At 34.3% G+C, this 23,522-nt stretch overlaps 1 protein-coding gene across 1 annotated transcript; it reads left to right on the top strand.

Annotated features, from left to right (window-relative positions):
- The first annotated feature begins 16,457 nt into the window (after nt 1-16,457).
- LOC129742306 (uncharacterized) lies at nt 16,458-16,981 on the top strand. Its single transcript, XM_055734188.1, has 3 exons — nt 16,458-16,558; nt 16,679-16,769; nt 16,827-16,981. The coding sequence occupies exons 1-3, from the start codon at nt 16,502-16,504 to the stop codon at nt 16,979-16,981; spliced, it is 303 nt and encodes a 100-aa protein (XP_055590163.1). The 5' UTR covers nt 16,458-16,501.
- The last annotated feature ends 6,541 nt before the right edge of the window (nt 16,982-23,522 follow it).

Here is a 23,522-nt window from a genome sequence, read left to right as displayed (position 1 = left end):
AGCTGAAAATTATCAAATGTTATGAAACATAATAAATTTTGATGTTTAAGTAAATTTTTTTACAAGAAATAAGACTTAAGATGACTTAAGAAGAGGCCTATTGAAAACTTTGCATAAAAGTGGCTCCAGAGAGTTCTTTAGGTGGCAGCAGTTAATAAACGGGTTACGTTTATGCATCCATTTACAAATCATCAATTGGGTATCACAAAATTTCATAATTTAAGTTTTTTTTGGATATAGACACGTCGATGCTGATAAAATGTACTTTACCGATGGATCACTTATAGAGGAAACAACAGGATTTGGAGTATTCAACGAAATATCTAGCGCCTCTCACAGTCTCCAGTCACCATGCTCTGTATATGTAGCGGAGTTAGCAGCTATTCACTGGGCTTTAGACAGTGTCACTTCACGGCCAGTTGGACACTACTATGTTGTAACGGATAGTCTGAGCTCTGTTGAAGCAATCCATTCAATAAAACCGGGAAAGCACTCGCCGTACTTCCTCGAGAAGATACGGAATAGTTTGAGTGCTTTATCAAAACGTCGCTTTACCATCACCTTTGTTTGGGTTCCCTCCCATTGCTCAATAGTGGGCAATGAGAAGGCAGACTCTCTGGCAAAGGTGGGGGCGATGGAAGGCGACACGTATCCACGTGAAATCGTCTTCAACGAATTTTACTATTTGGTTCGAAGAAACTCTCTTGTCAACTGGCAGCGCAAATGGGACGAGGATGAGTTGGGTCGGTGGCTCCACTCGATTATCCCAAAGGTAAGCCTTAAACCCTGGTTTAATAGATTGAACCTGAGTCGCGATTTTATTCGTATATTTTCCCGTCTCATGTCCAATCATTATTCCTTAGACGCGGTACTCTATCGTTTTGACATTGCTGGCAGCAATTTGTGTGGTTGCGGCCAAGGTTACCATGACATCGAGCATATTGTTTGGTCGTGTGAGGTCCATCTTGTCGCTAGAACGAATTTCATAGACTCCCTTCGGGCCCGAGGAAAACCACCCTTTGTTCCAGTGAGAGATGTGCTGGCCGTGATAGACTTGGACTACATGTTCGAAATATACCTTTTCCTAAAAACTATTGATCTTCGTCTATAATTCTTTTTATCTTCACATTTCCCTATCTATTTTCTTTATTCTAATAAAAAGTGATGAACTAGATTTAAGCACACAATTGTAAACAAACAAAACGAGTTTGGCTCCTTAAAGCCTAAAGGTATGAGCCGTTTCAAATAAAGATGTTACAAAAAAAAAAAAAGTTTTTTTTGGGGGCTCAACCTTCAAATGGTAGCTTAACTACCGCTGCCAGGAAGACTATCCCATAAGTAGAAATATTCAATAAAAAATGATCTTTTTTTAAAATTTTCATCGATTTTTCTACTGAAACTTCATCTTTTCGACTTCTTGCATTAGATGATTGTTAAAAAATATCGTGCCTTTTTTTGTTAGCTTCAAAATAAGCTGACTGGCGAATGGTGGATAATGTGCAAGTCGAGGCCGCATAGTGGTCATATCACCCAACTCCTGTTTCAACCTCCCTGTGGTGCCGGCTGGGAGGCGAGTGACCTAAACGGAGATCGGGTACCCAACCTCGGTAGATGTTTGGGTCGCATGCATACTGAAAAGGTGGCGCATGCGCCTGTTCTCTAGGACAGGGGTGGTTCAAACAGCGTCTGTCTCGCAGCGAGCGGCTAAACTTATGAAATGCGGCTCCCGCCAGCTAAGTCCAAGATGGCAGTCCCATCGCAGAATAGGGCATTAGTCTAACAATCTACTGCTCCTGATAAATCAATCGTTACGGAAAACAATTTTTTTCAAAATAAGCTGATTCTGGGAAAAACGTAAGAAGCCTTGGTCGAGTGCGGTAAGAAAATGGTTATGTTGTACTACTGGTAAACTACTCATTTTTATTGGAAGATGAGTGTATTTAATACAAACACCTTTGATGAAGTGAAGAATGGTTATACAAATGCGAAAAGATAAATTTATTCTAAGTGATTGATTCGAAGGGGCCAGTACTACGCCATCCGGATTCCTTCTGGTATTTTTCAGATAGACTGACGTTCAATATCGAAGAAAAACCCCATAACTACCCATAAGGTAAGTGGATTTTTTATTTTATTCATTTTCAGTAACTATAGCATAGTTCATCTTAACAAACTGTATATCATACCACAGCGCTCCTAGTGGTTGGATCTGGAATATTTTGACAGTATTTTGTTTTGGAATGTTTTCTCTATCAGTGCTGAGAATTTCATTACGATACTTTTTTTTAAGTTACACGTGATGGAAGCCGCAAAACGAATATTAATTTTGGACACCCATGTCAAAAACCTACGTTGAGAATGGTCAAATCGACCGTGTGCAGCGTTCTCAAATGTTTCCGTGAGATGCATACTATCGATTGGCAGGTTCATACCAAGCTTCATAGTGGAACTAAGGATCGAAAACTGCATTTGAAGGTGTTGAGAACGATCAAGGCAAACCCAGGACAGTCGTACTATGACATCACCAAGAAATTCAGATGGATTCGTCTGCGCGAAGGAATACGATCTTATCGGTCCAGTAAGCAACTAAACCGGACATGGAAGCAGAATGTTGTAGCCAAAGGACGTGCCCGGAAGCTATACAACAAGGATCTAACGCAGTACAACGGATGCCTCTGTCGTATTCTGTGCTTCACGTCGAAATTTGTTTTTACTTTCTATTCCGCAACACAACTCGTTATTTCAACGTTAATCTTAAAACTGATTCGTTTAACTCCCATCTTTACGTTCAGCCTTTTGTTTCGTCATATTCGTTCTTTTTTGGTTCATGACATCGAAATTGATTTCTTCAGGGATAAGATTTATTTTATACTCTACAGCCTCCTCATGGATCTCGCTAACTTTCAGCTACTCAGTTCAGAGAGAGGCTTACTCAGTTGTCGCCAAAACCGCACCTACTCAGTTCTGACTAAATGGCCTTTACTCAGATCTGACTGATCACCCTTTTCGCGAATGATTTCGGAGTGGATTTTGGCCGCTTTTTATGGAAGTAATAGTAAAATCCAGTTAAATGAATAAGAATGTAGTTATAAAGGGTGATACCGTCAAAATTTGGTCAAGGGAAAACGCGTGTAAATCGGTGAAATCGTTTATTTAAAAAATCAAATTAAATAATTCTTTTTCAAATCAAGCACCTATTTATTTTTAAAACAAATATCATTGCATTATTTCTTATTAGTTATCATAATAGTGCCAATCACATTCTTTTTGGATTTTTCAAAAAATAAGATCCTTATAGTTAACACTAGAAGCATAGGAAAAAAGGTTTCGAGAACAAGATCTTTACACATTCAAAAGTGTTTCCTGATCATATCCCTTTTCCCAACACCCGCACCAAAATTGTTTTGCTGGGATGCAGAGGTGACCTCGGTCCTAATGCATAAGTTTGATTTCTTTCATCCTTTTCTCTTATTTTCCTCTCTATCTATTGACAACTAGAACGTGGCCAGTGCCGTTATTGATGTATAAAGAGAGAGCATCAGTTTTTTTTCATTGAGAACATGCTGTCAATCCCAGACACGATTCTTTTGACCTCTGGCCAAAAATGAAGGCCTCGGTCAATCACGGAGTAGCAACCATTGGCGATATGGAATTCGTTCTACTTAGCCAGCCACCCCTGCCATCAGATTTTGTACAAACACCTTGTCCACCTTCTTCGCCGCAGAATGCCAGTTTGCCTTGAACTGCTGCTCGTCCTTAGCAGTTTTTTTTTGTCTTCTTTAGGTTCCGCTTGACAATAACCCAGTATTTCTCAATTCGGCGGAGGTCTGGCGTGTTGGGAGGGTTCTTGTCCTTGGGAACCACCTGCACGTTGTTGGCGGCGTACCACTCCATGACCTTTTTACCGTAATGGCAAGATGCCAAATCCGGCCAAAACAGTACGGAACAACCGTGTTTCTTCAGGAAAGGCAGCAGACGTTTATTCAAACACTCTTTCGCGTAAATTTCTTGGTTGACAGTTGTTTGTAAGTTGATAGTCCGGCTCGTTTTTGGCTCGATGCACGGTTGTAGACGATACACCCAGCTTATTTGCGGCATCTCGGAGAGAGAGGTTAGGGTTTCGCTTGAAACAACCGGCAACTCTGTTTGTCGTCTCAGCGGCTTCCGGTTTTCGATTTCCCCCCGTTCCAGACTTCCTGGCTGTCGACAAACGTTCCCCAAACACTTTAATTACATTTGTAACGGTTGATTTGTCAACTTTTAGCGATTTTGCCAGCTTTGCGTGCGAGAAGCTCGGATTTTCGCGATGCACGAGCAAAATTTTGATACGCTGCTCTTCTTCCTTGGACGGCATTTTGACAACTGAAGATTGAATTCCAAAATCAAAATAGGAGGGACATTTCACACACACACACACACACCTTCAAAATGAGGGGTGTTAAGGTTTTTTAAATGCAAAATTGAAAGAAATACGTCAAGTTGATATTGACCAAATTTATATATAACACCCTTTATATGTTGATCAGAACAATAAAAATTGAGCATTTTTTATATTTTAAAATAAATATAAATCTATAAAATTTCTACAAATTAACTATTTGTAAGATCATGCTTCGTATCTTTTCACTTTTTTTCACTCCGGAACAGCTGTTTCTCCATCGGAATCATCTTTCCGTATCCATTTGAGCAACAGAATTTAATTGGCCGCGAAACCGGATTTGATTAGCCTAGGCTTGCCAGATACTTTCAGAAAAAAGCGGGACATTTCACGATAAAAAAGCGGGACACAGCCGAAAAAAGCGGGACATTTGAAAAACTTTTAAAAACATCTTTTATTCCTTAAAAAAATAAAAACAGCTTAATTGTATAACCAAACATCATCTAAAGTTGTTCATTGTACACTGAGGTTTTTTTTCACGCAGATTGAGTTTGTTCAGTTTTTTCTTACATGACTTCTGTTCTTCCTGGTTTTTGTCATAAACACGTATAATTTTTACGTTTCTCGCGAATTAACACGTTATTTGAGAGAAAAAATATGTAAAATATAAGCCCTACAAGTCAATGGACACATTCGCTTATAAAAAAAAAATCTCAAACTTCTCTATAATTTTAATAATTCAAATCACATGTATTACACGGTTTTGAAAATCTATTTTTTTTTTTTTCATTGGAAAAAGTGATTATTTTGACAACTTTTACAAAATAATTAATTAAAATAGAGGATGAATTTGTTTTGGAATTGTTTTAAGTACGTTTTTGAAGCCAAAAAACACTGCTTTATTATGCAAAAAAAAATTGTTTATATCCAATGTAGTTGTTTTGAAAAGCGAACAAAAACAGCCGCAAATGGTTGAATTTACGTAAAAAAAAGGGAACTTTTTAATTTTACGAGAAAACTTTGACATTTTGTGACATAAAAAAAATGAGATCTTCTTTGAAAATGATAAGACGATTCTAAAACACTAAATTTTATAGAAATCGGTTGGAATCCAGCTGAGTTACAACAGCGCGAATGACTGAATTCACGTCACAAAATTGATTTTTTGTATAATTTTATATGGAAAATATGCTTTGAAAGCTGTTTTGTCCCTCCAGATGGTCGGATTTTCACAAATCGAGCATAATTTAGTTGATTTTTTAATAAGTTCAAAAAGATTGAAAAAAATATTAAATTTTTTTTGTGAATCTGCAAATGAAGTAATTTTAACGTATGATCTCTTAATATGTTGCTTTTCAAGTGCCAATCAAAATAAGGAAAAAGTTAGATGCAGATACTGAAAATTCATGTTTGTAATAGTCGGAACAAAAAAATATCGCATTTGAAAACGCACATAAAATTTGAAGGCTCTAAAGAATGGTTCGGTATAACTTTATATTTTGTGACGTGAAGTCAGTCATCTGCCCTGTTCTGTTTAAACTGAGTGAATTCCCGTCACAACTTCATATAGGCAAAACTTCGTTCGTTGTTGTTATATCCAAAAGCTACGTGCATCAAATTGTGGGAAATTGTTTTTTCTACAACTCATTCGAAGGCATCAATATTCTATTTCTACAGAGAGAACAGGAAATCAAAGTTGTATGTACTAAAGTCAAAAATGGTCAATTCTAGCGATAATTCACGTCACAAAAGTAATCGATCACAACAAAAACATCTTACATTTTATAATGACCAAATTATATTCATTTTGAAGAAAATTTAATTTGCGACAGTTTGCTACAATTTTTTCTTCATTTTCAAGTAAATTGGTTGACTTCTAGAATGATAACAGTGCAAAGTCTGGACAAAGCGATTTCACGTCACGGTGGAATGTGTCAATGGCGTATTTGATACCGTGTATAAAACCATTGTGTAATTACAAAAATATTTCAAATTTGTTTTAAACATTTGAAAACTCAAGAAAACTTCCATCATTGTATACTAATTAAGATTGCGGCGAAAAATTAGGATCTTCAATCATTTGAAAGCAACCTACACAATAATTTCTCCATACTGAATCAGAACCTTTCTGAGATTTCCAATAAAAAAAGCGGGACATTTTGAGGAAAAAGCGGGACAGCGGGACATTCAACAAAAAGCGGGACATGTCCCGCTTTTGCGGGACGGATGGCAACCCTAGATTAGCCTTCTACTGCTTGTGCCGGCCGCTCCGAGAACAGTCCTTCTTCGTATATTACTTTATTGTATCCTGAAATAAAACTTATACCGTTTGATTCTTCATAAATTATTATTAAAAGTTAATATTTACCTTAATAATTTGGTTTTTCCGGTATTTATTGTAGACAAAAGCGATAAATGATGAAAGGTCTTGAACAAACTGATCAACATTTACTCAGTTGTTGCCTTCAAGGCTTGAAGTTCAAGCACTCGAATTTGCTGAGTGCCAAATTTCGTGTCGTCTGAGTAGCATTCACTTTGAAAAACTGAGTTGTTTTAGATCGAGCGACGACTGCATCATACAAAAGGCTATGTCTGAGTAAAATTCAGCCGGACTCTGAATATTTCAAAATGATCGAGATGACTAAACGTACGTGAAGATGGATTTTGGGCAGCTTCCTGGCCAAAATTTTATAAACCCACTGGTCGGGGTGATGTCCCCGGCAAGTTAAAATTCGTTTTTGCCGTTAAGATTGCAAGAAAGTGTTTGATCTGGCAGAGTATTTGCAGCTGCGGGCGAAAAATCCCGGTTTTTGTGACAAACAAGACCATGGACTCCAAAATGTACAAGGATGAGTGCCTGATAAAACGTATTCTTCCGTACATTAGATCTCACAAAGGACCAGTAAAATTTTGGCCAGATTTGGCAAGCTGCCACTACACTAAAGAGGGGTGGATGTTGTCGAAAAGGACATCGACCCACCCAACTGCCATCAATTCCGCCCTATCGAAAAATATTGGGCATTTGTCAAGCAGAAGATGAAGAAGAATGGTAGGACGACTCGGGATGCAACAAAGATGAAGAGATGGTGGAACAAAATTGCCGCTGAGACAAATCGAAATATTTTTTTTATTTTTCCTTTTAAGTGCAATTAAAAAACCTACATTTTAAGTAAAATGCTTTGCTTTAAACCATTTGACAGTAAATAGATCACGAACGGGATTGCTATTTTATCACTAGATTGGATCTAATTTTGTTAGTCTAATTCTTGTATAAATTAGACCCAAGAATAGACCACGGATACAGGTACTCTAACAGTGAGCAAAATTTGAATATAAGTATAGAATGATTAATTCCAGGAAGGTATTGGAAGTGAGGGGTTTAACAAAGTGCCATCCAAGTCTTTCAATTTGGGAAGTGGAAAAGCAGGACAATTTTTCTGTTTGATTCGCCCAACAAACGAAAAAAAAAATCAGACCAAACATCATGTCATCACAAAAATATGTTAACAAAATACGGTGGTTAAATCGTGCGCAAAATGGTACACCCGTTAGCGGGGTGAAGTTTTTTAAAATTTCATGGAGGAAATCGATTCAAACTTTTCAACGGGCATCTGACTGATCTCCTGTCAGAAAAATTTTCCATTGAAAAGACTCGCCTGAATGTTCAGAGGAAAAACGAGAAGAACAATTTAAAAAAAGATATCAAGTACTAAATTTGGCTGACGTTCTGTAGAAGATGCAAATCGATAAGTGGTAAACAACAGTTGGCACAATTGACAGCCAAACATACCAAAAAATGCCTACAAAAGCGACTGTTTTCCTTCGATGGCACTTTAAAAGGTTTCTCAATGTAAATACTCTGAATTGCTTGGATTTCGGATGGTATCAATAAGCGAAAACTGTGATGGATGTTGTTTTCTTGTAAAAGGTGGAAAATCTGCAAAAATTTTTCGTAAGTTGGATGAAATCGAAAATTTTGAGTTATTTTGAAGGTCAAGCCCCAGGAAAAATAGCCTTGATTTAGAAAAACTGTATTTTATAGTGTGCAATATAGATGGCGCATATGTTGCGCAAAAATTTGAGTCAATAAACTTATTCGTTCGGCGCTATCTCTAAAAATGCTTGACAGATCGCCACAAAATTTTGCACATGTAATCATTATAAAGCTTAGTTCTTTTAGAAATGGGACACCTTCATTAGCTAATAGCTCGTTTACTAGTAATCGGACATTCAAAATTTTGATAGCATTTTGTTACCATTAAAAAATACTATCCGACCTATTTTTTTCAAAATTTAAAATTTTCGCGTTTTTGGGATATGTACGATGCAAGAGAAAAAGGAAAAAAATATTTTGCACAGTTTCATTCAAAATCCATCATTATCAAATTGATAGCTGACAAACTCGTTGATTATTCAAAGAATTATTTTGTGTGAGTTGTGGAAAAGTATGCAAATTCTGTCAAAAATGTCCACAAAGTTCAAATCAAACATTGGGGTGAAGCATATGATCGGCAACTTCAGCTTAGGGTCATCAGGGAAGTCTAGTCTCATACCAACATTTTTAATTTTCAATATGCGAAAAACTAAGGGTAGATCGCTGAAATTTCCAAAAAAAAAACCGATACGCTGAAAGTATTGCCTGAAAATTGAGGCATTCAAACCTAACCACAAACAACAATTTTATGCCAATTCCAAAGCTCGTAAGCTGTATAGCCGGTTCCGAGACTATGGAACAGATGATTTCTGATGAACGAAAAAACTTATGAAATACCCTATTTTAAATAAATTCCAGCGTTTAAATCCTATACCATGTCTGCTCATGGCAAGGTCTCGAGTATATTAAAGTTTGTTTTGCTGGTTTTTTTGCTGTGAAAAACAAATTTCAAAACGTAAACTACGGTTTTCGCTGTTTTTAAAAGCGTAAAAAGAGTAATCTTTTATGTACTCTTTGCAACCTACGATCTATACTAACCGATTAAACTTTAAGTTCGATCTCATGATGGTTTTACTTCGTTTTTGCCAGATTTTGCCAGTAGAAATTCCATTCAAAACGCTCATAAAGTGGCTCAAAAATAATCAAAATTGTTAATTTCGAACCAGCTAGATCTACTAAATTGCCCTCAGTTTCTTTTTAAAAATGTGTATTGATCCGAAAAGAAGCAGAAATTGAAGGAGGACGATGTAGCCACCTAAAATACAGATTAGACGAAGAATAAGTTTGAAAAACTGATCAATATGCTAACAGAAAAAAGTGTGCGCTGGCCGATGGGAGGTACCAAGAATAAAGTAGATTTTATTGTTACAAAAAAACGATAAATAATTTTTTTCAAATTTTCTCATGAATTATCATAATATTACCTTCATTTCCTTTATTGAAAGTATTTAGATCAAACGAAAGGTTTTTGAGATACACGCATTCGTAACTGTCCCATTTCTAAAAGAACTAAGCTTTATTCTAGGTAGTACAGTAGTTTCTCGATTTTATCACTGTTCGATTTTATCAATACTCGCCAAATTCACGCTCGATTTTATCACGGTTATTGTTTCGATTTTATCACGCTTTGTAGGAAATCATTCAGAAATCGTTTTCCGGACCTTAGTTTTCGTTCAAAAGCGTAGAACGTCTTTGTTCATGATGTTTTCATGGTTTATGTTATGGTATACAGGTATTCAATAATATGAAAATGCCATTGAACTGCTTATTTTAGCTACATATGTAGTGTTTAAAAACGTCATTTGGATTTAAAAACACTTGTTATAATGAACATTAGTATTTTAAAATCACGCTGAAGGCTAGTGTTGTCGCTTGCGTTGGTTAGCCGCTATAAAAAAAGTAAACTTTTTTGGTTATGTGAATTATTTCATGATATGGATGAATTTAAGCGTTTTTAAAAAGAGATAATTTTCTCTAATTCCATTGTTGAAATTGTTTATTTGGAATGATGACATGCGCAATCCTGATTGGACAGCCTTTAGTATTGTCTGAAAGGATAATTTTTGAAGATCTATATGAAATTCTGCTAGCTTTGCCTTGAAATATGTAAAAAGGAATAAAATTTTTGTTTTGTTACATATGAAAAACAAAGGATTATCTACCCCCATAAAGCTAATTTCGAGAAACACACTTTAAAAGTCTAAGTTGAGCAAATTTGAAAATATTTTTCACAAAGGTAAGCTTATTAGTTATTCAAAGGTGTAAAGATTAAAATATTAAAATTTGTAGAAGAATTTTTTTGATGCATTTTTCTTTAAACTCTTTTTTAAAATCGAGATAAAAATTAACGACTGAAAAATTACCATAAAAACAAAATAAACTACTAGATTTTATCAAATGGATATTTTATATGGTTTAATTTCAAGAAAAATCTCAAAATTGCTATAGAGAAGAATAATTTTATCTGAAATCATTTTTTTTGTTTATTAATCTTTGATTATTACATCGTATGATCAAAATTTATTGATACAAAACGTTTCCACTACTGAAAACATAATAAATTATTGATTTAAGACAATACAAATCTTTTTTTCCACTTTAATTTTAAGTTTCGCCAAATTCACGGTTTCGCCATATTCACGGTGAAATTTTTTTTGACCGTGATAAAATCGAAAAACTACTGTATCACTGAACATTTCATAAATTTTCATCTACCCGCTCAAAATGTTTTCAAAGTGTTGCATTTTTTTCCGAATACAGTTTTTAAAATAATTAGCTTAGCTTAGCTTAGCTTGATTGACTACTCACATCCACCTTAAATCATTGAACCTGAAATGCAACATGAAAAATATTCTAAATCAAAAGTTCCTTTTTAGCTTCGTCAAGCTTCAAATTATTTTTTAAACCGATAAAAAAAACAAACACATTTCAAATTCAATGATCGCAAGCGTGGCTCAGTAGAACGAATTCCACATCGCCAATGGTTGCTACTCCGTGATTGACCGAGGCCATCAATTTTGTCCAGAGGTCAAATGAATGGTATCTGGGATTGACAGCACATCCACAATGAACAAAACTTATGCTCTCTCTTTACACGTCAATAACGGCGCCGGCCACGTCCTAGTAGTAAATGGATAGAAGGAAAATAGAGAAAAAGGATTGAAAGAATAATAATTCACGCTTTAGGACCGAGGTCACCTCTGCATCCTAGCAAAACAATTTTTTTTGTGGATTGGGTAAAAGGATATGATCAGGAAACACTTTTGACTAGTGTTATGCAATTTGTGTTAAAATCCTATTCTCCTATGCTTCTGTAATTTCGTATAGAAACTCTTCAGTTCAGATCACTTTTTAATAACTACAGAAATAACATTTAATTAGATATCATAAGAGTTACCATTACAAGTTTTCGCATAATAAACTCCCTGCCTAAACTCAAATTTAGTTTTAACTAAAACCCGAAACCATTTTTGATTAATTTAAGTGGATCATCAAATTGCAGAAGATTTAAGTTTCGAAATTATAATGGTTTGATCTTATTCTTTACGATACTTAAACAAGCTTTTCATTGTATTTTTCTTGAAGAACATATTAGTTGCAAATAGATTATAACCAACAATGAGTACTCTCAGCATGTTTCATATACTTCAGCAGCCTTTGTTTCCTATTGAAATTTCTGAAGATTATTTCTCCTGAAACTTCTATTTACACTGTCTTGAACCAAAAAAGGTTTTGGGGAAAAAAATTAAAAGACTCGTTAATGTTAATGTTAAGACTCGCTAACTAATTTTTTATAATAAAATATACATTTAGAGAATACATTTTCAATCAATCAAACTATAAGCGAGTTATAATATCTTTCTGAAAGGCATCATCTAATTTCTTTTACCAGAGCTACAAACTTTTGATGTCTTTGGTTTTGTTCTCTATTTGATAAAAAAACAAATTCTAACACTATTTTCAAATCTGATGATTATCATGATCACATTATGAAAGGAATAAGTTATTGAAAACTAAAATTTTGAAACAATTATCTGGTCACAAGTTTCTAACTTATTCGATTTATTTTTATAAATTTTTTTATTTATTTCAGCATTTTTATAAAATATCTGTGTTGCAAATGTATTTTTGCTATTTTCGATAATATTGTCATTTTCAACTATCAGCTACAATGTTGAAAAATGATGTTTGAACTAAGTAGGATAATAACTACTTTCAAACATATTTTTCCAAAAAGCTAGGAAATTCGTTGTTATTTTAAATCTGTTTTTAGACTTTCTGGAAAACTAAAGTTGTTCTCTGATTCCTCTCTGCAAAGATAATTTTCTACTTGGTTTAAAATATTGATTACGAATTTGCGTTTCAAATTATGCCATAGAAAATTGTTTAACTATTTTTCAAGAACTGAAACAAATATTCGTTTAATTAAATTTAAAAAAAAACTGAATTTGAAAATGTAACCTTAATTCATATGACAGAATTTATTTTAATTTTGAATGTTCTCCGAACTATCTTTTCTTCAACTAAACAAGCTTGGATTTATAATTAAACGGTTCCAATCGTTTCAGATATTTAAACGAATTCTTAGAAGAAAAAACTTTCCAGTAACCGCAAAGAAAAGGAGAAAAATCAATAAGCTTTTTATGTTTTTCATCCTCCACTTATTGAAATAGCTAGTCTCTTCTCAAATAAAATAACATTCATCACCTCTTTTCATTAATCGTCAGACGTGAAAAACTATAAGGTTACATTTTAGAGCAGCATTTTTTTTTTGTTTTTTTTTTGTGATGGTTCCACAGGCCCAATTGGGTCCTTCCTCCACCCCATACGCTTCTTTAGAAGTGGGAGGGACAGTTTATCCTATGGATAATTTTGTTTCCATTATTTTATCTAATTCTGTACGACTTGTTTGTCTAACTCCCGCGTATGTCCATCACCGCGAATACAGTTTTTAAAATAATTGACTAATAAGTATCATTTTTTCTTCAAAATTTAAGATTTTGCCAACATTTTGGATTAAAAATAATGTTTTGCTAATTTTTTTTTAAATCATTATTTATTATTGAAGGTATTCTTTACACACCGAAGCATAAAAATGTGAAATTTTAAGTTCTTAAATAAATTGACATCAATCGATACACGAATGATGAAAAATCGATTGTATCAAGAAATGGAGCAACATACAATTAAAACTTTTCCAAAATATGACGTGCGACATTAGATTTATAATTGCATGTATAAAAGCAATAAAAGTTGAAAACTTTTCTTTCCAATGATTTTTAACAGTAGGGGAGAATGAGGATACTTGATCCCTGGGGATACTTGATTCCTTAGCTATATCTCGAAACTGGAATGTCTTACAAAGATCAAATGTTCTAGAAAAATGTGCCAAAATGAGCAAAAATTTTAACAAAATAATTTTTTGAGTAATTGAACTTTGTTTGAAAAATTTCACAAAATGTAACTTGAAGATCTTTTTTCATCACTTTGAAATGTTCCTTACTTGGGAATATTATGAAAAAAATATTTGTTCCAATGTATCAATCGCTTGAGCGAAAAATGAACTTCATAATGCCATATTTTCAAAGTAATGGAAAACTGGAAAGTTTTCTAAAATGTTGATCATGGGTACAATTGATCCCCTAGAGTTGGGTACAATCCTTCCAAACGGCATATTCTTCTTCTGAATTGATCGTTATGATTGCTGATTACGAAATTACTAACATTTATCCATAAACTAATATTTATCGAACAATTGTCTGAAGAAAAGAGCAAAAATAATTAATTTTCTCTTAATTATATAAAATACCGCCTTTAAGTATGCAATGTTATTAGCGTTGAGACAAAGTTATAGAATTTTCTTCTTATGTCTGCTATAAATTGTGAAATGAGAACAAACATGACCAAAATAGTCAATTAACATTCTATCTTGGGGTTTTGTTTGATTTTTATACAAGGTTAGGGCTTCCTGAATAAAAGATCAAGTCTCCTTCAATAGGGGATCAAGTCTCCCCTAACTTCAGAAAAATCGCAATTTTTATACTCCCACGAAAATGCTTCTAGTTCATCAACGGGTTCAAGTATCGTTCTAATTTTTGGAGCATAGAAACTTGAAGTTACAAGCTGTCAGAAAATGTCAAAGACGGCGAGTTGCTAAATTTTTCCAAAAATATATGAAGTAAAATAAGAAAAGGGGATCAAGTATCCCCACTCTCCCCTACAATTCTTTTGCCAGCAGAGCATTTCGACATAAGTTGGGTCGCCATCTGAGCGCTTTGATGTACCGTCCAACGGGGCATCATGCAAAATTAGGGATAGATGCAAAATTTGTATACCACAACACTCATTGAATTTTTATTTCAATATACTGTAATAAAGTTATCATAGAATAATAACAAATTGATGATGACATAGTTTTTAACATCTTGAAAGAGTTTTCTAAAGTTTTTGATTCCCATAAGAAATTTAAAAAATCGACCAATAAATGTATAAATTTGTACATTTTACGATGCCGTAAAAAACTTTACCCAATATGACAAATTGGCTAAATGATATCTCCTACAAACTTTATATTGCTTTCATTATCCTTTACCAACAATGTTGGTGTAGAAATATTTTTCAAACAATCACTAAATTTTTTAAAATATATTTTTATAATTCAGTGAGCTGTCTGGGGCAAAATGCAACGAAATGCAAATCAGAACTAAATCTCATAAATCGCGTTTCCATATACTGGGATATGATTGTTTTAAATTATGCGTTTGTTAACATTAAAATTTCGTCCATCCTAAGATTTATTTTCATGATTTAAGCTAAAAGAATAGGTATTTTGTAGTATTTTTACCCCTAAATGTATGCAGCAGATCAACACTTTTTTCTTGGAAAATTTTTGACAGAAAAAATTAAAATTTTAATTCGAACAAAACCAAAAATTACTGCAAATGGTGCTTTCTGCGTTATGACATCATAAATGTATCAAAAGCTATAAATTTTCGAACGTTTTCATATGATTTTTCATTCATTACAGAGTTTGTTGCAACTTACCCCTTTTTCTTAGTAGGGTGAAAATCGCATGTTTATGTAAATTTAAAAATAACTAGTAAAACCAATAATTTCTCTGACTACGTCAATTTGGTGTCCCAACAACCTTAAAACTTTTGATGTACAAGAGGTATGATTATCTATAAGCATTAAGATTTTAGATGCCATTGAAGTTGAAAAGTGTTGCATGTTGCCCCAGTTTACGGTACCTACTGACCAAACTGATCAAATCAATGTGTAGGTAGTAATCCCCTAGGTGAGGCAAATAGAAATTCACTGCAGCATTTTTTTACTTTTCGACACAACCGGTTCAGCAAAGAGTTGTAATCGTTTGAGATAAAAATTTATGCCGGAACCAAACAAAATTAACAAAACTTTTGTTTCATGTATGAGGCATGATCAGTTTGATGAATTTTGCAAAACTGTGCCATAAATAACTTTCTTTAAGACTTATAAAAAGTTTTTACTATAATTATTTTCAAGAAACAAAATTTGTTACCTACTCACTGATCGGCAATTTGACATTTGAGCTTTTTTTTCATTTTTTCTGTTTTCCAGCCCTGGGTAATTCCATATGAACTTTTCCATCAAAAAGGAATGAATATTTGAAACTTCAGCAGACGCAAGCAGCATGAAAAAATAAATTTTAAAGACACAAATCAATCCATGAGCCCGATTCAAATACAATGATGATCGACTTTATCTAGTTTATTTGTTACATTTTAATCGATTTGCCTTTATGTTTTCAACATTAATTTTAGCTTTAAGAAATGTCTCTATTCCAATGATTTTGACACTCGAAATTGTACACGCAGAAAAAGAACGGGGTATGGTTTCAACAAAACGTTTAGTTGTTTTATTTTACTTTTCCAATGCATGTATTTTCAATGATTTTCATAAAAAATTCGAATGAAATTAGTAAAACAATTTTGTTATTTGTACACTCACATTTTTTATTACTTAAAATAAAATTTGGTTTAATTCTAAATTAAAAAAGGTTTATTTCAATGAACGTGTAACTTCAAAAACGATAAGTGAAAAAATTGGAAAAAAAAGAACAAAAGGATGTTTTTCGAACCATATAATGGAAAACAAATCGTCGGAGTGCACCTGCCCTTGGTCCAGGCGAGGCATTTTTGATCAAAATAATGATCCGAAACCGATCTAAACTACAACGACATGTCCATCGGCCAGCAGCTATCAAGGTAGGTTTCGAAATTTTCAAATAGGTAGAAAACACCTCAACCCGTCCGGAAGAGAAAAAATTATTGTACCGACAAGTAAAAATAATTTTTCCAACATCTGTTTTTTTTTTCATTTTTCAGATGCCTCGGCCAACCAGAGAAATTATCGTTGTACCTCCACGACAACCTGGCTCTAGCCGCTCTAAAATTTGGACGTCAGTTGTCATTGAAGGTAGGTTAATTGAAAACGCCGTACCTACTTGTTTTAACGCAAAACAAACTTCCGCAGATCGCTGGACGATTTCAACGAAAGCATCGCCTGGTCCGTATCAAAGTGGTTTATGGAGGTGCCGTACATATTTGAGGACCGCAATCTGGCTATCCAACTGCGCAGATAGGTCCTGCTTTGAAAGTGGCAACAAATCGGAGCCGATTCCGAAATAAAATGAATTTTAAAAATAATAGTGCGAATCAATTTATAAATTCAGAATTCCATCAATAAAAATAAATTTAAAAGAAATATAATTGGATTTAATTTTAATTGAAAGAACTAAATTGCTTCAAACCTAGTCATTGTTGGAATTTTGAACCACATTTTATTTTTACTTTCGATTCAATTAATTTTTATGCGTTTTACCCAAAATTTTGTTATTTTGATAAGAATCATGGATCATTTTCAAAAAGGGTGTATTTTATTTTGAATCAAACGATAAGTTTAAATCAAATCGATATTTTTAATAAGTGTGACCAGAAATATATTTGTGCTTTTCCCAACCAAAAATTTTATTATTTTCGTTTAAAATCTTATTGTTTCTAAAATAATTTTTTCTGCGTGTAACTGTAATGAGGAGTTTGTAAAAGAATTTAAGCAGTTACTTTGTATTTTAATGTAGCTGTTTTGTTTCCTAACATCTTTAAAATAAATGATTTATAAAAACAATAGAAATAGTACACTCTAATAAAGAATCTTTAGAATAATTTTGGACAAAATTTTACAAAGATTTTATAGCGGTTTTGTAAAGTGTTTTTATAAGGTTGTATTGAAATACACATTATGATAACAAAGGTTATAATTTTTTTCACTTAAAAGAACATTGTTTCTTGTTTACGTCTTGTTTTTTGTTTCGAGCATCTGTTCCAACCTCAAGATATTTGATCAACCCTACATTTGTAAAACATTTTCGGTTCGTATCATTGTCTACATTCAGGCGATTAAAAATAGAGTGAATGAGAGGTGTTGAGTTTTCTGTACCGGTTCGTTTGCAGTGTAGAAAAACTCAAGAGTCAACTTTCTGTTGACAATGATGGTTTCGTTTGAAATCAGTATAATTGTCATTAAAATATGATAAGTTCAATGTTTTCCCTAAGTTGATAAGAAAAGTTCATGTTTATCAACAAAAAAAAAATATCAATTTGACACAAAATTGTTTCATTTGATGTGGTAAAGCCAAATCAATGTGATCGGTTGATAAAACCTTTTTCCCTATTATAGGTCACTCATCTACCAAAGATAACTGGATGTCATAATAAATTTCAAAACGGTTAACTGAAAATCGAATGTAGAAAATTAGGACAGCATTTATTACAAGTAACAAAAGAAGTCAAGAAACCGCTCAAGGTGTAAATTGAATGTATAATTCCACGACGGCTACTCACTTTGAAGTGCTAATTACACGGATTATCGAATTGGAATACGGCAGTAAAATGTATGTGGTAAACGAATTGATCAACCGCCAATACCGACATTGCATTGGGATGAGAGAACAACATTTACTACTTCAAGTGCATTGAAATTCTAAACAAAACGACGACCATGATCGTTTGATGAGCGTCCTGTATACTATCTCAAAACCAAACCCAAGCTCACTACTAAACCAGCTGAGCTAAGTTGAAAAAAATATCAACAAGAAAGAGAAAATAGCTTCGCCAGCTGTACACCACGATCGCAATGTTTCCAAAACTTTTCACTTTGTGATTACACTTTTCACGATCACGCTACGTCTGAAAGGTCAAATTGTGGTTGATGGTTTTTACAAAATTAAAGAACTTATCCAATTCACGTGCTGAAACTGTTTAAAATTCAATTAAATTTATCGGATTATTAAGTTAGATTTGACTTTTAAAGGACATACACCGTCTTAGCCGACTTAGGCTTTACAGACTGAATAAATGATGTGGACAACTTAAGATTTATTTATTTATTTATTTATTAAGTCAAACTATGTAGACTACAATACTTAAAACTACTTAAAACTAATGTAAGCTATTGTTTTGTTGTTCTATGAAGTTGTTTTAGAATGCCTTTTTTAATTGTGTTTTGTTCATCGCTACGTCTATAATTTCACTTTGTAAATTGTATTTGTACATCATTTGATTAATAGGTTGATGTTTTGCATAGTCTGTTTCGTAAAGTTTAATGTAGAAAAAATGTTTATTTCTTAATGAACGGGAGGGTGCGTAAAAATTTAGTTTTGAAAGTAATTCAGGACTGTCTATTCTTTGTGTAACAACATCATTTACAAATGCAACTTGGGAAAATTCTCTGCGTTTACTGAGAGGTTCTATATCAATAAGCTTACAACGAGATTCATACAATGGCAGAGGAAAAGTGGTCCAATTGATTTTACGTAGCGCATATAACAAAAATTGTATTTGAACTGATTCGAGACGTTGCACGTGAATTTTTGGATAAGGATTCCATGTGATGCTACAATACTCCAATATCGAACGAACATAGGATATTCGGATGTTTTTATTTTCAGAAATAGTTTAATATCGTCGGCGTATATTAGGTATTCAATCCGTTTTAGAATAAAGGAAATGTCGTTAACGAACAGTATAAAAAGGAGAGGTCCTAAATGAGACCCCTGAGGCACACCAGAGGTCACAGCTACAGATTTGGATAATTCGTTTTGGAAACGAACGATTTGTGTTCGATCAGTTAAGTATGATGGTAATCACGAGAGAAGATTTGGATGAAGGCCAATTTTTTTTAATTTGAAGATTAAAAGGGGTATGTCAATGCGATCAAAGGCTTTGCTAAAGTCGGTATAAATAGCCTCAACATGAAAGCCTTTGCTCATAGAATCGATAACGTATGTAACGAATTCGAGAAGATTTGATGCTGTAGAGCGTCCTTTGAAGAAACCATATTGTTTGCTCGTTATAATATTTTTTTATTTGTTGATAATTTTTTTCATTTATTATTGATTCAAAGAGTTTTGGGATGCAAGACAAAATAGCTATTCCTCTATAATTTCGTACATCTGATTTTTTTCCTGGACTTGAAAATCGGAATTAAAAAAGATTTTTTCCAAAATTTGGGTACTTTTCTATAATTGAAAGACATATTAAAAAGAATCAGAAGAGGCTCTGTCAATTCGGCCGCCAAGTTTTTAAGGAAACATGGGGGAAGTCCATCAGGCCCTGCTCCTTTGGAAGCATCAAGTTTTCTAAGTCCTTCGGAAACATTATTGTAATTAATTTCATTGACCTGAATGTCACACGCTAAATCTGGAATGACTGAAAAGTATTCCCTATCTCGGTCAGCCTCAGTGAAAAAAGTGTACACTTCTTGAAAAAAAGTTGCAAATAAGTTAGAAATTTCCAGTGGATTATTTCCAATGCTTCCGTCAAGTGTCAATTGAGTAGGAAAGTTTGAATTTTTCATCTGCGTTTTAGTATAGCCAAACAACGCTTTTGGGTTTTGTTTAATTTCTTTTTCAATTTTCTGATTGTATTTTTCAAAAGAACTTTTTATACATGAATTAAGCTGGTTGCAAACATTTATATAATTTTGATGATTTGTAACACTTCTATCACTTCTGTAGACTTTATGAGCTTTTTGCTTCCTATTTTGTAAGTTTTTCAAATCTTTGTTATACCAGACAGGGTGTTTAGAGCTGTAGGACCGTCTTTTAAATTTTTAAGTAACATAACTGTTTATGAGATTAATCATTATGTTATAAAAGGTTCCTACTGTTGTATCAAAATTTCCTTCATTCTTCAATACACTTGACCACTCTATATTAATTAGTTCTAGTTTCAATAGTTCGAAGTTTGAGGTCTGATAGTCTGGCATTTCCTCGTACTCCCAGTCGCGAGGTTTGGCACAGTTATGGATAAAGAGCGAGTATTCTATCGCTTGGTGAAATGCTTCGTTTTTCCATAGTGGATCAGCCGATTCGAAAAGTCTTCTGTACAGTTAGTAAAAAGTAGATCTAGATAATTATTGTTACTATTTTTAACATGATTCACTTGGTTTAAGCCTAAAATAGAAGCTTTGCCGAAGATTAATTGTAACGTTTCGTTCTCGCCAACGACTGGAAGTAGAATTGCTTCTGTTGAGGTATGGTATGGTATCAATCGAAAACGTTCACTGAAGAAGGTAGTAAGTTGCTATCGAAATACTGGTATATGAACTTTTCATTTACCGTGGTTGAATTAAAAGGAATCTTTCGATTGCTTTGATTCAGTAGAATTGCTTCATTGTCATCATCCAAAATAAAGTCAGCGTTGCGTTGATTGAAATCGCCATAAATGTGTAATTTTGCTTTCGGTTGTTCAGCTAATGTATTTTCAAGAATTTGGAAGAGTAATTCAAAATCATGTGAAGTGGCATATTCAGGTGGAAAGTACACGGAAGCAAAAATGTGCATTTCCTTTGCCAATAATGTTTTTACAAAGATAGAATCAAATTCAGTAGGTATATGTTTACGTTTAATTTCTTCTGAGGGAAAAATAGAATCCAAAGCTACAAGAACGCCGCCACCTGACTTTTTTTCGGACAATGCTAAATTTCTATCGCTGCGGAACACATTAAACCTCGAACCGAAAACTTCTTCACTGTTAACGATTAACATTTAACACCCAGTAAAGGGTGAAACGGTCAAAATTTGGTAAATATCAACTTGACGTATTTCTTTCAATTTTGCATTTAAAAAACCTGAACACCCCTCATTTTGAAGATGTGTGTGTGTGTGTGTAGAATGTTGCTCCTATTTTGATTTTGGAATTCACTCTTCAGTTGTCAAAATGCCGTCCAAGGAAGAAGAGCAGCGCATCAAAATTTTGCTCGCGCATCGCGAAAATCAAAGCTACTCGCACGCAAAGCTGCCAAAATCGCTAAAAGTTGCCAAATCAACCGTTGCCAAATCAACCGTTGTAATTAAAATGTTTGGGGAACGTTTGTCGACAGCCAGGAAGTCTAGATCGGGGGAAATCGAAAACCGGAAGCCGCTGAGACGACAAAGAGAGTTGCCGGTAGTTTCAAGCGAAACCCTAACCTCTCTCTCCGAGATGCCGCAAATAAGCTGGGTGTATCGTCTACAACCGTGCATCGAGCCAAAAAACGAGCCGGACTATCAACTTACAAGAAGGTAGTGAGTAGTGACTCCAAATCGCGATGATAAACAAAATACGACGGCCAAAGCGCGATCCCGGAGGCTGCACGACGATGCAAAGTTTGACTGCGTGGTAATGGACGACGAAACCTACGTCAAAGCCGACTACAAGCAGCTTTCGGGACAGGAGTTTTATACGGCAAAAGAAAGTGGAAAGGTAGCAGATATTTTCAAGCACATGAATCTGTCAAAGTTCGCGAAGAAATATCTGGTTTGGCAAGCCATCTGTACCTGTGGCTTGAAAAGCAGCATTTTCATAGCTTCCGGGACTGTCAACCAATAAATTTACGTGAAAGAGTGTTTGAATAAACGTCTGTTGTCTTTCCTGAAGAAACACGGTTGTTCCGTACTGTTTTGGCCGGATTTGGCATCTTGCCATTACGTTAAAAAGGCCATGGAGTGGTACGCCGCCAACAACGTGCAGGTGGTTCCCAAGGACAAGAACTCTCCCAACACGCCAGAGCTCCGCCCAATTGAGAAATACTGGGCTATTGTCAAGCGGAACCTAAAGAAGACAAAAAAAACTGTTAAGGACGAGCAGCAGTTCAAGGAAAACTGGCTTTCTGCGGCGAAGAAGATGGACAAGGTGGTTGTACAAAATCTGATGGCAGGGGTTAAGCGTAAGGCCCGGCAATTCGGATTTGGAAAAGCGGAAGCCTTATTGAATATTTTTCCTGAATTTTATACTAATTAAACTTGAAAAAGAAATTTAATTTTTTTTTAAATAAACGATTTCACCGATTTACACGCGTTTTCCCTTGACCAAATTTTGACCGTATCACCCTTTATCACATAGAAAGTTGTGATATTACACTACACGACGTATTCGCATTGTGTACATCGTTTAGATGTATTATTGCGACAGAAATCACTAAAACTACACCATCTCCAGAAATTACATCGTCCATCGTTACATTGTTTTTTGCTGTGTATGATTGCTGTTGATAATTTTAACATTATGTAACAAAAGTTGGAAGAATCAATGCTAAAATTGGTACTGGAGGGCAACAAACCAAACTAAAGGGTATTTGGGTCAAAAAATGGTAAGACTGAATTGCGTGTAAATAGATTATTTGTTTATTAATTAAAAACATCAAAGTATCTTTCTTTTTGAAGTTCAATATATATAAAAGACGGAAAAATACTTGGTTGAGATTCAGGTCGACCTAGTCCGCCTGTACAGTCACCTTATCCACTTTGATCGCCGCAGAACGCTGATTTGCTTTGAACTTCTTCTCGCTGCTAACAGTTTTTTGGGTCTTTTCTAAGGTTCTGCTTAACTATAGCCCAATATTTTTCGATTAGGCAAAATTCTGGTGTCTTGGGAGGGCTCTCATCCGTGGGTACAACCTGCTTGTTGTTAGTGGCATACCACTCCATAGCCTTTTTTCCATAATTTCAGGATGCCAAATCCGTCCAAAGCAGTATACACAAGTCATGTTTCTTCAGGAAAGACAGCAAACGCTTTTGAAGACAATCTTTTACGAGAATTTCCTGGTTCACGGTTTCGGTTGCAATGAAAATGTTCCTTTTCAAAACGAGATGTTTCTTGGCAAACTTGATTTCTCGATTGATTGGCTTTT

Source organism: Uranotaenia lowii, chromosome 2 (assembly GCF_029784155.1).
Source record: "Uranotaenia lowii strain MFRU-FL chromosome 2, ASM2978415v1, whole genome shotgun sequence".
NCBI classification, from domain to species: domain Eukaryota; kingdom Metazoa; phylum Arthropoda; class Insecta; order Diptera; family Culicidae; genus Uranotaenia; species Uranotaenia lowii.
The sequence above is the reverse complement of the archived record's forward strand: the minus strand, read 5'-3'. Positions and strand labels throughout refer to the sequence as shown.